The sequence below is a fragment of the Mya arenaria genome, chromosome 9 (genome assembly GCF_026914265.1).
Source record: "Mya arenaria isolate MELC-2E11 chromosome 9, ASM2691426v1".
NCBI classification, from domain to species: Eukaryota; Metazoa; Mollusca; class Bivalvia; order Myida; family Myidae; genus Mya; species Mya arenaria.
Genome location: NC_069130.1, coordinates 5,980,226 through 5,995,107, shown reverse-complemented (window position 1 = coordinate 5,995,107; position 14,882 = coordinate 5,980,226). Strand labels below are relative to the sequence as shown.

Here is a 14,882-nt window from a genome sequence, read left to right as displayed (position 1 = left end):
CAATTCAAGTGTGAAAGTGTTTTCAGGGCGAGGGCAATTGTGACAGGGGGTTAGATCCTTCCTAGTGACTAAGTTTTTCTTTAATATCACGGATGATTTTTTTTAATATTACGGATGACCCAGTTGCAAACCTTACCTTGCTGTAATAAGTACATTCTGACCAGGTTTCATATAGATAAAGTAGAAAATATGGCCTCAACAGTGTTTTAAAAATGTTTTCTATGATTTGACTTCGTGACCTAGTTTTTGAACTACCCAGTTTCAAACTTGACATAGACTTCATAAACACAAACATTCTGACATAGTTCCATGGTGATCAAAGAGATAATGTAACCTCTACAGTGTTAACAAAGTTTTTCTATGATTTGACCTGGTGGCCTGGTTTTTGACCTCTGATTACCCAGTTTCAAACTCTACCTAAAGATCATTAAGAATAACATTCTGATCAAGTTCCATAAACATATGGTCATAAATGTGGCCACTAGAGTGTTAACATGCTTTTCCTATTATTTGACCTGGTTACCTAGTTTTTGACTGTACATGACCCAGATTCGAACTTGGCCTAGAGCTAATCAATATAAATATTCTGACTAAGTTTCATGAACATACAGTCATAAATGTGACCTCTAGAATGCTAACAGGCTTTTCCTATGATTTGACCTAATGACCTAGATTTGGACCACACATGACCCGGATTCAAACTTTACTTAGAAATTATTAATATAAACATTCTGACGAACTTTCATTAAGAAACATTTATAAATGTGACCTCTAGATTGTTAACAAGCTTTCCCTTAAATTTGACCTTGTGACCTAGTTTTTGACTGCACATGACCAAGATTCGAACTTGGCCTAGAGCTAATCAAGATATACATTCTGACTAAGTTTCATGAACATAGAGTCATAAATGTGACCGCTAGAGTGCTAACAAGCTTTTCCTATGATTTGACCTGGTGATCTAGTTTTTTGACCGCACATGACCCAGATTTAAACTTGACTTAAAGATTTTAATATCAACTTTCTGACCAACTTTTATGAAGATACAGTCATAAATGCGATCTGTAGAGTGTTAACAAGCTTTTCTTTCAATTTGACCTGGTGACCTTGTTTTTGACCGCACATGATTCAGATTCGAACTTGACCTAGAGATTACTAATATTAACATTCTGACTAAGTTTCCTGACGATACAGTTATAATTGTGACCTCTATAGTGTTAACAAGCTTTTCCTTTAATTTGACCTGGTGACATAGTTTTTAATCCCAAATGGCCCAATATCGAACTCATCCAAGATTTTATTGAGGGTAACATTCTGACCAAGTTTCATTAAGATTGTGCCCAAATTGTGACCCCTAGAGTGTTAACAGTCAAATTGTTGACGACGGATGACGACGACGGACGACGGACACAGGGCGATCACAATAGCTCAACTTGAGCACTTCGAGAAAAAAAGTTGTCAAAACGTACAATCTGTACGAGTGCAACTTTAAAAGGCTTGAAAATATGTAAATTATTAGTAAATCATAGAACGGAAACAAGGTAAATTATCATTGATTATCACGTGCAATTATTACGTTTTGATGTTTAAAAACATACAATGTACATCTATAATTTTTGCACATTAATTACACTTATTCAGTTAAAACCAAATAAATAAAAGCACCATAATTTTATTAAGACAGTTTTGAACAAGAGTGTAATTTGATTCGTTTTCTAGTGTGATAACTGCTAATTGAAATGATTTGCAGATCGACATAAACATTTCTTTATGTTAAATAACATAAATAGTTATCTCACCCAGTTTCATTTTAACTTTTTTCATCATTAATATGTTTGAAGCAATTGTGAGAATGTCACCTACCTTTTACGTTTACGTTGAACTCAATAACCCATATATTTGGAAATGCAAGATGAAAGGGGGTCACAAGTTTCACGGCAGGTAGGTTCTCCATCTCCACCTGCAGCTGTCTCACGTCCTCTTCAGGATCTATTGTACAGGTCGATAACTCACAGATCACAGAATTGTCCGACTGTATCACAATACTAACGAGACGTCTGAACACTCCTGCTGACATGGTCACCTTATTAAATGTAATGTGTGTTGTGTAGTCAGTTGAGGCGGGCTGTAGAGCGACCATCTGAAGAGCGGGCTGGTTCTCCACTTCCACCTGCAGCTGTCTCACGTCCCCTTCAGGCTCTATTGTACAGTTCTCTAAGTGAAAATTTACAGAATAACCCGACTGTATCACAATACTAACGAGACATCTGAACACGCCAGCTGACATGATCACCGTATTAAATGTAAAGTGTGTTGTATATGCAGCTGAGACGGGCTTAAGAGCGACCATCTGATGAGCGGGCTGGTTTTCCATCTCGACCTGCAGCTGTCTCACGTTCTCCTCAGGCTCTATTGTACAGTACGATAACGTACAGTTCACAGAATGTCCCGACTGCATCACAATACTAACGAGACTTATGAATGCTCCTGCTGACATAAGCATACAGTCTAGCCTGATGTTTGTTGTATAAGCAGCTAATACGGGGTGAAGAGCATCCATCTGAAAAGCGGGCTGGTTCTCCATCTCCACCTGCAGCTGCGTCACGTTCTCCTCAGGCTCTATTGTACAGGTAGATAACTCACAGTTCACGGAATGTCCCGACTGTATCAGAATACTAACGAGACGTCTGAACACTCCTGCTGACATGGTCATGTTTTCCAATGTTACATCCGTAAGGATTGAAAGGCGCTCATCCTGAAATGCAATGTTAACAAAGTAAGTAAATATTCAAGTAACAACTGACTTTAGTTCGTTGGTTAATCGAGGTAGTGACGAAATAAATATGCGGTATTTGATAGGGAAAAATTTCTTTTGTTGATTTCTAACTCAAGTTCAAATATGAATCATCTGGGGTAAAAACTAGGTCACAGAGACCAAATATAGAAAAACCTTGTTATGTTAACACTCTAGATGTAACATTTTCAGCCCAAATATCCTGGAAATTTGTCAGAAAGGTTATTTCGATCATTTTTAGCTCAATTTAGAATATGGGTCATCTGGGGTCAAAAACTAGGTCACAGAGCCCAAATATAACAAAACCTTCGTAACTCTCTAGAGGTAATATTTTTAGCCCAAATATCCTGGAACTTTGTCAGAAAGATTCTTTCGAATATTTCTAACTCAAGTTCGAATATGGATCACATGGAGTCAAAAACTAGGTCACAAAGCCCAAATATGGAAACACCTTGTTAACACTCTAGAGGTTATATTTTCAGCCCAAATATCCTGGAAATTTGTCAGAAAGGTTGTTTCGATTATTTCTAACTAAAGTTCGAATATGGTTAATCAGGGGTCAAAAACTAGGTCACAGAGCCTTAATATCGAAAAATCTTGTTAACACTCAAGAGGTAACATTTTCAGCATAATATCCTAGAAATTCGTCAGAAAGGTTGTTTCGGTGATTTCTAGCTCAAGTTCGAATATGGGTCATCTGGGATGAAAAACTAGGTCATATGACCCAAAAATAGAAACATCTTGTAAACACTATAGAGGTAACATTTTCAGCCAAAATATCCTGGAAATTTGTCTTTTGTTAATTTCTAACTCAAGTTGAAATATGAGTTATCTGGTGCAAAAAACAAGGGTCACAGAGATCATAAAGTTCGAATATGGGTCTATGTTGTTGTTTTTTATTGTTATTTTATTGTTTTTTAACCATTGAAGGTACAAACTTCAAACTTTTTGAACTTATTCACAGTAAATTGTGGGGGGGGGGGTTTGTGACGAGTTATATAAATCCAACCTTAGTATTGTAAGAGTTGTTGTCCTTTAGGACATATAATAGTTCCACCTATGGTGTATGGAGGGGCAGAAAGGCACCATCAAGTATGTAGTCCGATCAATTACTTTTGAACCCTTTGTCCAATCATGACCAAATTTGGTCAGAATGTGTATGAATGTGTTTGATAATTAGCAAAATTGCTCTAGTTACCCGAGAGTTATTGCACTTTAATTACTGAAATTACCTAAAATTGGTCTTGTCCTATCAATAACTTTTTAAGCATTTGTCCAATCACCACAAAATTTGGTGAGAATGTGAATGGGCATAATACATCAAAGAAGCCATATCTCTGTTTTTGCCCTTTAATTATCAACAAGTCTAAAGCACAATGTTCTACTTAAGTGAGTTATATAGGGCCATCTTGGCTCTCTTGTTTATTCATTCACAGGACCTGTATTCAATTTATTGGAAAATTATCATGAAATTTGGGGGGAAATGAACACTTGCAAGGGTAAACAACTTTTAGAAGGCAGTCAATTGCACCAAAAAATCACTGACCCCAATAGTTACCTGCGTTTTCGCGCATGTGAGTTTGTTTCTTCACAACCATTTTAATGCAAAAGAAAACCCCATAACAAACGTTTAAACTAAACCAGTAAATATCATATTCAACGCATTTATTACATGTATAGTTAAACTTGATATGTCAAAATAGATAAATTTCCTGGAATCGGTCATTTTACACAGCACGAGTTAAACTCTGAGAAATACTTGGATGGCATGAAAAACAAAAGACAAACATTCTCAGTGCATTTACAAGTTATTGCACACTCACTAAACATAATGATACCAGGGGCGAATCCAGGATTCGATTTAAGAGGGGGCGTAACTTCGGGCGCATCCTCTTGACTTACGCCCCTCCCAAAGAACTGATTTTTTTTTTGGTTTTAAAGTGTTTGCAGCTAGCAATTTCTTGTCCGAAATGGTGTATTTTGGCGTACATGTATTTTACAACTTTTTTTTCACCTATATTGAAATAAAATGTAAACTCCCCCCCCCCCCGGATCCCCTGATGTATACAATAGCACACCAATTAGTCTAAGACTGTGCTTAAACTGCAATCTTGGACAGACAAAAAGTGAATATTGGCCCTAACAATTATGAATTTAGACGACAATACATGACCCCATATTATTACCACAGGCCGAATCTACAAACAGTTGAAAACCGAATTATTAGTTGTACAAGACAAACCAAAAATAATACTACAAATTCATTTACTTAAGCAAATAACATAATGATATAAGACACAATTGGAAAAGAAATCAACTCCATGAGCTTAAAAAGAAATCATGATTTAATTAAACTTCAAAGGTAATCATTTGTATCAATAAATACCAACAGCTTGTTTCTAACATGAACAGGCAAGGCTAAAATCAAAAGCATATTTGTTTTTTTTTTGTTTTTTTTCAAAAAGCGCAACATATCCACTTGTATACTTTTGAAGTTTTGTATAATTGATTTTCTATTGATGGAAGTAATTGACACAAGTCAATCACAGTTTAAATGACTGGAAGTAACTTCCCTTACTCCATTAACTGCACTGCCTTTAATCAAAGGTTAAGTAGATAATCTTTACATAAATTAAAGTTTCACTTCTCAGTACCACGTTTAAGGTACTCGCTCATTTTGTGGACCAAAAATTTGTTTCCGGCAATGCATCTGAAATCACTTACTACTTTATGAAATCAAAATGCAGTAAAAATGCAATTTTAGTACAAAAATAGTATTTTGGATATAGTGGTGCGAAGCCATGCCGGTCAAATCAGGTCAAGAAACATTTAAAAAACAACGATGCCTTCGCCATAAGACCACCAGCACTTATACATACGTAAGGGATATTTTGACCAAACATTGATAGCATCACGTGATAATGTCAACCAACCAATCACGCAACAACAAATCCGTTATTAAGTGAAACGTAATTAACTTTTGGTAGATTAGTTTAAACACTCCTAATAATTTGACACACTTTATTTTGACATACAAAATGCGCAGTTTACAAAAAAAGCATGAGAGAGTCCTTTTAAATGGTATAGAAAGTGTGATTTCTCTTTTCAGGGGGAAGGGTGGGGGAGACATTTCGTTTCATGAAGTGAGAAAAATGTCTCAGTGCAAACAAAATGACGGATTTGTAAGGAAAGGTACAATTTCTGGTACCTACTTTTGCCTGGTGTACCAAAAGGTGCTGGTTATGTGCTTGCAATAAACAACATGGGAGTCAAGGAACAAAATGTCGGTCAGGAAACCTGTACAGTCAAGTGATAACCATAACATTGTGGATTAATTCAACACGTTTATTTGTAAACATTGCATCGTTACCCACAATCTGTTCAAGAACTGTTTATCTTACCAAGGTACAAAACTAAGATCGAAGAATATGTTTTTCGCCCCGTAATGCGCGTATACTTTAAAAGAAATATAGAGAGAAAATCTACCTACTAGGCCAAAGTTTGAAACAAAATTATGTCCCCCCCCCCCCCCCTGTATTTTGACAAAACTCCAGAAACAGCACAGTGCATACATACTGTATATAAGAATGAAAATTAGCAAAGGGTTATAACTCTAAAAATATGGAAGCAAGAGTAACAGTTATTGTGCTCTGCACTTGCCCTCGATGAGATATATCTACATATGACATTTCAAGTTGATATCACTAATAGTTTACGAGATATGCCCCGGACAAGTGAAAACGGGACGCGACCGCCACCGCCGACAAAAGTAACACATATTTGTCGCCTTTTCAGGCGACACAAAAACTATGTATGTTTTATCAAGGATTGTTAGGTACCGCTTTGAAATTGACAATTTTACATTAACATACTCCCTTGGATGCGAAATGTAAACTACAATCAAACAAATCCGTGAAAAATACTTCATCTATGTTACGAACTACTTTCACATGATTTTACCGTGTTTTATGTGACAAAAACAGATTTAAATATATACTTTATACAATACATACGATCTTTGCGACAAAAAATGAGCATAACATAGATTTGTCTAGCATCAACATAGTTATAGACTCCAATACAATGAAATTCAACGTGCAAATACCAGTACAATCCGTTGAGTACCATGGCTTCTGTCTGAAAATTATTCTTAAATTTAACAAGATTAAACAATGTGTTTACATTAACTTTTAGCAGTTTTTTTTTTTAGATAAACTATGTTTATCATGTTAAAATAAGATATAACTCCAAAAGTATACGTAAAACACAGTTTCTGCGATTGACAATGATCTCTTCACATAAAGACTGTAACAATTGTATTCTATCATTGTATGAAGAATAGTTCTCATCAAAATTTATAAATATTTCTGGATAATTTCAATTTTTCATTGAACAAAATACTTTAAGAATTATAAAATAAATCTTAAAGGGACTAACCCACAGATTTTATGCTGCTAACAATTTGTTTAAGGATTGGTTAAAAACAAAAACAGAACTCGAAACAGTTACGATGAACATGTTTTTGTCAGTTCCAGCCTTAGCTAATTTCAATGCTAAAAGCGTTTTAAACATTTTTCGGTTAAAAAAAGCATATTTCTGACTCAATTTTTACAAACATTTACAAACAGAATTTGAACTTTAATGAAAAAGAGTGAGAAAATACGGTTATATTTATCCAACACTTTCATTTTACATGTTGAGAATATAGAATTAAAGCACAGAGAGTGCTGAATGCGGCAATCACTTGATTATTTCAAATTTGCTATAAGATGTAAACATTGACTTAGTATAACACTGAGAAAAGTTAGTAAGCTAACCGGTATTCGGTATTCATTTTAAATAGATAATCCAACAACAACGTTGAAAGGCCATTCATTAACATTGAAGCATCTGTGAATAATGGTTGTTCATCGGTTGCTCTGAATGAAAGTATTTCTAAAGTAATTTTAGTTGCAAAGGAGGTCACAAGGCATTAAGGATGTCATTCAGTGTGTGTATACCACGTAATAAATGACGTCATATATGCTACGTCAGAAGGCAAATATTTGCTTAAAATGAAGACTTAAATCAAAGATAACTTTTCATTTACAACACCATCATTTAGAAAGCCACTCACGAAAATAGCCGTCAAGTGTAAGTCACCCGTTGAAGTTATCAAGTTGGTTATCTAGCTGCCGTTTTATGTGGAATTTGTCATTTAGTACAACAAAGATAAGCAATAGCCGTAAAATAAAACATATCACAAATTTATACAAAACTAAACGATAGTTCGATTAACGGCATGCTTAACGTTTTATACAATAAGAATTGAAAAATAATCAGGTATAGCGGTTAGATAAATTGCGCTAAAAAACCGAAGTCGGTAAGGTACACTCGTCTTGATATCAGGCAATTTGTGATATAATTGTAAATAAATATATTTAAAACAATCAAATATTAAATGAAAATTTCTTTTTCAAAAAAATAAAGATATGCGCCCTTTTTTTAGCGAAACACGTCGCCGTTTGTTTGTTTTTTCGCGAAAACTGACGTTTTAAACATATTTAAAAAAATACGTACAACCAGAGTAAGAAAAATATATGTCCGTGAACGTTTTCACAAGACGCACTTGAGGATGAAATATCATAGCGTTAGAGGATAAATGGGTAAAATTACCAGCTAATGCAGCTGGAATGCAAACAAAACAGACGTCTCAATATTGACGTCAGTGGTATGTTTTGAAATTTCGTAGTTTCAAAACTGCTTCGAATGTTGAAAATGTAAAAGCTGTCCCTAATTGGGCATATTCTGTATTATTTGTATATCAGTTTTCAGACATTCTCTCGAAAATTCGCCCAGGATCGCGTTCCACCTTAAGTCGCTGAAGCTGCACAAGGTCTGTGATTTAGATCAGAGTGTTGCTGATTTTTGTTTGTTTTTTTATTTGTGTATTTATCCCTATTTTAAATCAAAGCATTGAAGAAACTGGGGAATGGAATAGTGGGTTTCTAGACTGATTATAATGACGCAAAGTATTGAAGAGTTGCAAGTAGTAAGCTGTGAATGATGCAAATGAAAGCAATAATAAAATATTGACTTGAAAAGAATCTATACATCACCCAAACATATACAAATATGCAACCATGCAATCAATTGCTTTGCACTCCTGCATCTTCAGAACACAGATTGTTAGTGGATATCACCAATAGTTTGCAGTATTCACTGACCAATCGTCTCTATAACATCTTTCGTAACGATATAATACACTATCAACTTTCTCTATTGGTTATCAAGTGCCGTCCTATTCATATTATATATTAATGTGACGGAGTTTTTATAACTGAATTCAACTTCTGTCAGTTGCAAATGATAACTATATCAACTGAAATTATATGGAAACCATTTGTTCATTTAATGAACATTTCCTGATTAAACTACCCAACAATTTATATACTGATTTAACGGAATAATGATTAATGACTTAGTACCTCGTGTGCACGAGATAGATAAAATCATATACAAGTCACCTCTGTGCCACGTACTAACGAGATACATAAGACATTTGGTTGGCAAAATTCAGTCGTCTGAACGAGTTACTACATCGTTACAAAGTATTAAGAATGTCGTTTAAAGATTCGCAAAGTATAAAACGATATAGTATTCATAAAAACGATAAATAGATAATATCCAAATTTGTTTTAACACACCATTTTCACTTCTATGCCTCTTTGACATCTAACAAAGCAGAAAACCAATAATGTAGTAATGAAGAAGTTATACCAGTTTCAACCAGGTATTGAAAATCAATTCGTGTGCGTCATTTATAATATGAGGGTTGAAGGTGACATTCCTATTTATTACCATGCCACTACATTCATCGTTCAAACAGTGACATGAAGTAAAAGTGAATAACAGTGTCATTCAAACATATGAAAGTAATAGAACGGATAAACTATGTTATCCAATCCCATATAAAATATCACCAAATTACTAATGGGCCAATCTACCCCCCCCCCCCCATATGTTTGGCATCTAAACATAGCATTTGACTTGTCTTGTTTAATAAATCGATATAAACTCATCGAAGGGCATAAAACGGCTACCAAACATTTACTTACTAAGCCGTGTCACAAAGTCAAGACGATCCGATATCAAGCCGATACTTTACCCGATGCCGGGCCGATTTTTATAGCAACATATAGGCTGAAATATCCATGCGAGATAGTAAGTTTCTTTTTTAATAGAGATTTTATTATTTTACATTATCAAACCAAACCACCATAACTTTTACCAATTTTGGCGACACCAATTTGAGTTCGGACATATTTTGATAAAGTATAACGGTTCAACTTCATGTTGATGTCGGGTTTATGTTGATAACCGATGTTCGGACGATGTCAGGCCGAGAACGTCATTAAATTTTATGTGGACATATGTCGATAAAGTCAATCGGTCCAATAATACATTATCAAATACAGGGCAACTTCATTTTGCTGCCGGATTAATGTTGTAAACAGATGTTAAACCGTTGTCCGGCCGTGTTGCTAATATTTAAACGATTATTTTGGCAATATCTCGTTTTCAATGTCGGGCCGACATATCACTCACGTTATTGATCGTTTCGAAGTATTCATTTTTGATACTGCGCTAAAATTTCATATTTTCTATCACAAGATAAATAAATTAAATGGTTAGAACTTCAACTTTAACTCCATATTTTTTCCCTTGATGTTTTGAAATGCTTTCAATCTTAACTGTAGTTACTGTACTTACCAAATTTGGACCGAGTGAATCGTCGCGTTGTGCTAGTAACGCCGCAATTAACCCTGGTGCTTTTTTTGTGTGTTAAAGCTGACCTCTAACTTGCGGAGATTGAGCATATGTAGATTAACAACGTCAGAGAAAGCAAGTCCCTTTAAGGAGAGTTGGTCGAGTTGTTCGAGATGTCGAAGATCAAGATCAAATTTCGAATCATTTGGTAGTGTGTTATTCCATGTGGCGTCTAGATGTTTAATTTGTTGAAGTTTGGAGAAGATTTTCTCGGCAATAGGTTCCCAACCATTCCATTCCAATGAGAGTATTTTCAAACGTGTTACATCTGAGGACAGAAATGAAGCTACCAGTTTATTTGCTGGACTTAGACCTATGCGTTGTATTTTGCATTCTAATAATCCGGTCCAGTTCAATTGGTTGATATCTTTATTTAGAACATTCCTTAAAAAAACAAATTTTAGATTCTTGCAAATCTCGAAATCTAAAACACTCGGATCATTCATGCCCTGCAACAAAGAATAAAGGCCGCTTTCCCCCGTAATATATAATGATACGAGAGTGGATTTTTTTTTATCCAAGTAATGTTTCAATATTGACTTGTGTTTCTCTAATCGATTTTCAAATTCTTCATGAATATCATCATCATAATCATCATCATCATCATCATCATCAACGACGACATGTTGCAGGCAGATCTCCGCTCCGATATGTCCGCTTCTCTCTGCCTCATCATAGCCTTGCAGTATCATATTCTGGAAAGCTCTCGCTTCTGTAGTTGAAAACCCGTTTCTTTCCAAGTGGTCAGTGAAAAGTTCATTTAATGACTTCGAAAACACTTCAGCAGCAGTTATGTCCATGCTGCATAGAAACAGAAACATGTGACGCATGCTTAACACACCTTCTCCCCTGTTATATCTATATACTTCCTGAGCGTGTTGACAATGTTTGAGCAAATCTGATCTGCTGCTCTTCGCCAAATACAATGCTGAGAAGAATTCTTGAAGCGTTGTGTGCCAAAATTGATAAGACGCCAATCTTTCACCTAGTTTACTACTACAGGACATGATGCCGGATTCAAGAGACAATCGTTGATATTTTTCATCCAATTGATGCTTTGCAATGCCAAAAACAATGGAATCATCCTGATTTGTTGAAAACAGTTTATTGAAGGCTAATTTGCTTAAAGAATCAAGAAAATCCTCTGGAAGCTGGTTATCTTCTATTTTTTTCTTGTCGATCATTTCACCCCATCTTTCTTCTATTATTTTCCCGTAAACTTCAGACAGACACATGTTTACCTTAAGCTGGCCTCTGAACCAGAGCCAAACAATATCAATAAGCACGATTGGAATATCTCTGAAGTGCCACAGACCTTTTATTTTAAGGTCTTTAACGCAGCTATGTGGACGTTTATCTTCTTGACTTTTCTCAAACTCCTGAAGTATTCTCCGAACAAGTTTGTCAGGTGACTGAACGCCCTCCAACCGCATATGGTTGCCAAGTTGTGAGCGGTTCAGTTTCAGTTCCGCTATTTTGTATGGTCGTGTTGTAATCAATGTTGTACAGTTCATCCAACTTGTTTCAACATGAGGAATTCGTTCATCACGTTTACATTTGCTACAATGTGTCCACTCGTCTAAGCCATCAAGAAGAAGAAGGCAACATTCTGATTTCAAAATCTCTGCTAACAATTCTTTTTTCTCTTTATCATCTGAATGAATATGTTCAATCAAACACTGTACTAGCATATCTTTGATTTTGCATTGATCAGCAGCCTCTCGTAGCCTTATGTAGAATAAGAACCCGAACTGGCTTAACATGTTGTTATTCTTTGTCGTCTTATTTTCGTCCTTTTTCAGTTTGCACCAGTCATGGACAATCTTTTTACAGAGGGAGGACTTTCCTCGGCCCGGCTCGCCCACAACGAATACTGTTTTAGCCATCGTGCCATTTTCGCTCAGAAACATATCATTCATTTCTGATATCTCTTTATCTTTTATTTTACCATCTTTGTCTCTCTTATTTTTCAAGATAAGTTTTGGCTTTTCATAAATGTCTTCTACGGCTGCATCGATGTCCAATCGGACGTTCATTCTGAGATACTTTGTCTGGTAATAAGTGAGCAATTGTTGGTGTAAATCTGGAAAATTATTATATTTCGATAAAGATGTTTCAAAATAAGAAATAAACAATAACACTCAAATATGTTGATAGTAGGTAATTAAACAATAAAATAATGTGTTCCCTTGTTATGATGGTTATATGCCTATTTGTCTAACGAATAAGTTGATGATTTGATATGTAAAGGAACAGTTACTTGCTGTACTACTTTGGCATAACATTGTTTTGGTGGAATTATGAATAACACATAGCTTGTGTTATTAAATGATGATCAACTAGGAATGAGATAAATGTCTCCGGCTGAGGATGTTAGATGCACACCTATAAGTATATTGCCTAATAAATGTTACACGTTTTTTGTTTTATTTCATTAGAATTATATATATATATATCAACAAAACCTTCAAATTGTGCTCTAAAATTATGTGTGAAGATTGATTGAAGGATTGCTCAGATGCAAACTATTTTTAAGGATATTATTGACATAAAATCGAGTGCTTTGACCTTTAGATAAGAGTACAATTATCATGTGCCAAACATATACCCAGCTTACAAAACTATTGTCAGTTTGACTAAACACCTATATAAAGCTCAAACATATGAAAGAGATACAAATTATTGCTATGATATCTATAATGTGAAAAGACACCTTGACATTAAAGATAAGAGCAGGAGTGTTATGCTCGACACAAACCTTCTACATATGCTGTACAGCAATGGTGTTCCAATAACGTTTAAATTGTTATGGCAAAAAGACAAAAAGTAATGTTTTTTAAAACACTGACTTCCAAGTTTCACCTTGACCTTTGTTTTGTCCCATGGTGCTCTTCAAATACAGCTGTGAAATCTGTATGGAGGATCATTGACTACATAGTGTGATCCTGACTTTTAAAATGAAATCACAAAATTTATAGAAAAACACCTTCCCATACTGTTGTACATTTCCGTGAATCGCAAATAAAATTAAGTAAGTTTCACCTGAGCAAACAAGAGTTATGAATGGGGACTGACGGACAGTATATTTCTCCCTTCGAGGGTCATAATTATAAATAAAATGGTTACTATTCCATTTTACTATGCAAACGTTAAGATAACTGTATTCATAGCGAAGCTTAATGAAAACGCACTTCTCACAAAACATAAATATGCTTCGTAGAATAAAATGGAAATCCCATCAACTGTCCTAGAAACCTTCACATAAATAGTGCATGGGAAATTCATGAAGGCTACTCCTTTGCCTTAACAGTTTGGTGTTGGAAAATATTAAGTATTTTGATATTTATTACTATGGCCGCGTTAGAACAATTTTTTAAGCTTTTCTGACGCTATAGTATTACTTTGGCATCCTGATGACGTTCATGTCACATGAGCCATTACATAACTGTTGCAACGGTGTTTTTTTCTATCCGTTTAAAACGGTTAAACTATTATAAATATTTTAAAGAATATGAGAGGAACAGGAACGGCACCAATTCCTCCGATTTGGACATTTTGGAATGATAGACGATTGATCTTTACTGTCGCCTTAAGTTTATAGAATGAGTGATAAAATAATTAATGTCACACGTCAAATATTGATGATTTACTACTGGCACTTAACGACAAATACAAAACGTAGAAACACAACCATATAAACATCATAGACCACACTTACACCAAACTAGTTTATTAATAAAGACGTCATCTTATTAAATTAATTCATAACGTGAAAATGTTGCTTTCAAAAATACCTTAATCATTACCTTCATCACTCTTACTTAGAACAATTATTCATAACATTTTTTTCATTATTTTTAGTTGTCGTGTTGTCCTGATTGAGCTTAATGTATTATCTATTCAGATGACGTCGACAAACGTGTACATTGGACTTGCGTGTTGTAAGCCCTTCGATTGCTTTATAAATTCTTCAGAGAATGCTACTTTGAAGAGTATTACCTGACTTTGCTTTTGTTAATTTGGACTTCCTTTGCTCTTTCTTTTCCGCTATTTCTTGAACGCCTCTCATAATAGGAACTTCGATAATAGATATCAACGAGTTGGTGTTTTCAGTTTGGGTCTTTAACTGAAAGTAAAATGAAGTAAATATGTTATGTTATTGTATAAATTGATGACCTGATTTGATAATTGTTGAACAAATATCTTGCCGTACCTCGCATGTCACACGACATGCCAAACCCAAGATTAAGTACTCTTACTTTAAACGTTTACCTTAAATCTG

The 14,882-nt window shown here is 34.9% G+C and overlaps 1 protein-coding gene across 5 annotated transcripts in view; it reads right to left on the bottom strand.

The window, feature by feature from the left end:
• The window catches only part of LOC128202750 (uncharacterized), a 55,960-nt gene that overhangs the window by 10,020 nt on the left and 31,058 nt on the right, over positions 1–14,882 (bottom strand). For 4 of the 5 annotated variants that reach the window (XM_052903859.1, XM_052903862.1, XM_052903863.1 and 1 more), the window contains exon 6: positions 1,861–2,752. In XM_052903859.1, coding sequence (XP_052759819.1) covers positions 1,861–2,752 — 892 coding nt within the window. Of the gene's footprint in view, positions 1–1,860; positions 2,753–10,543; positions 12,684–14,599; positions 14,727–14,882 lie in introns of those variants that run through there. The other variant, XM_052903858.1, reaches the window with a different exon arrangement.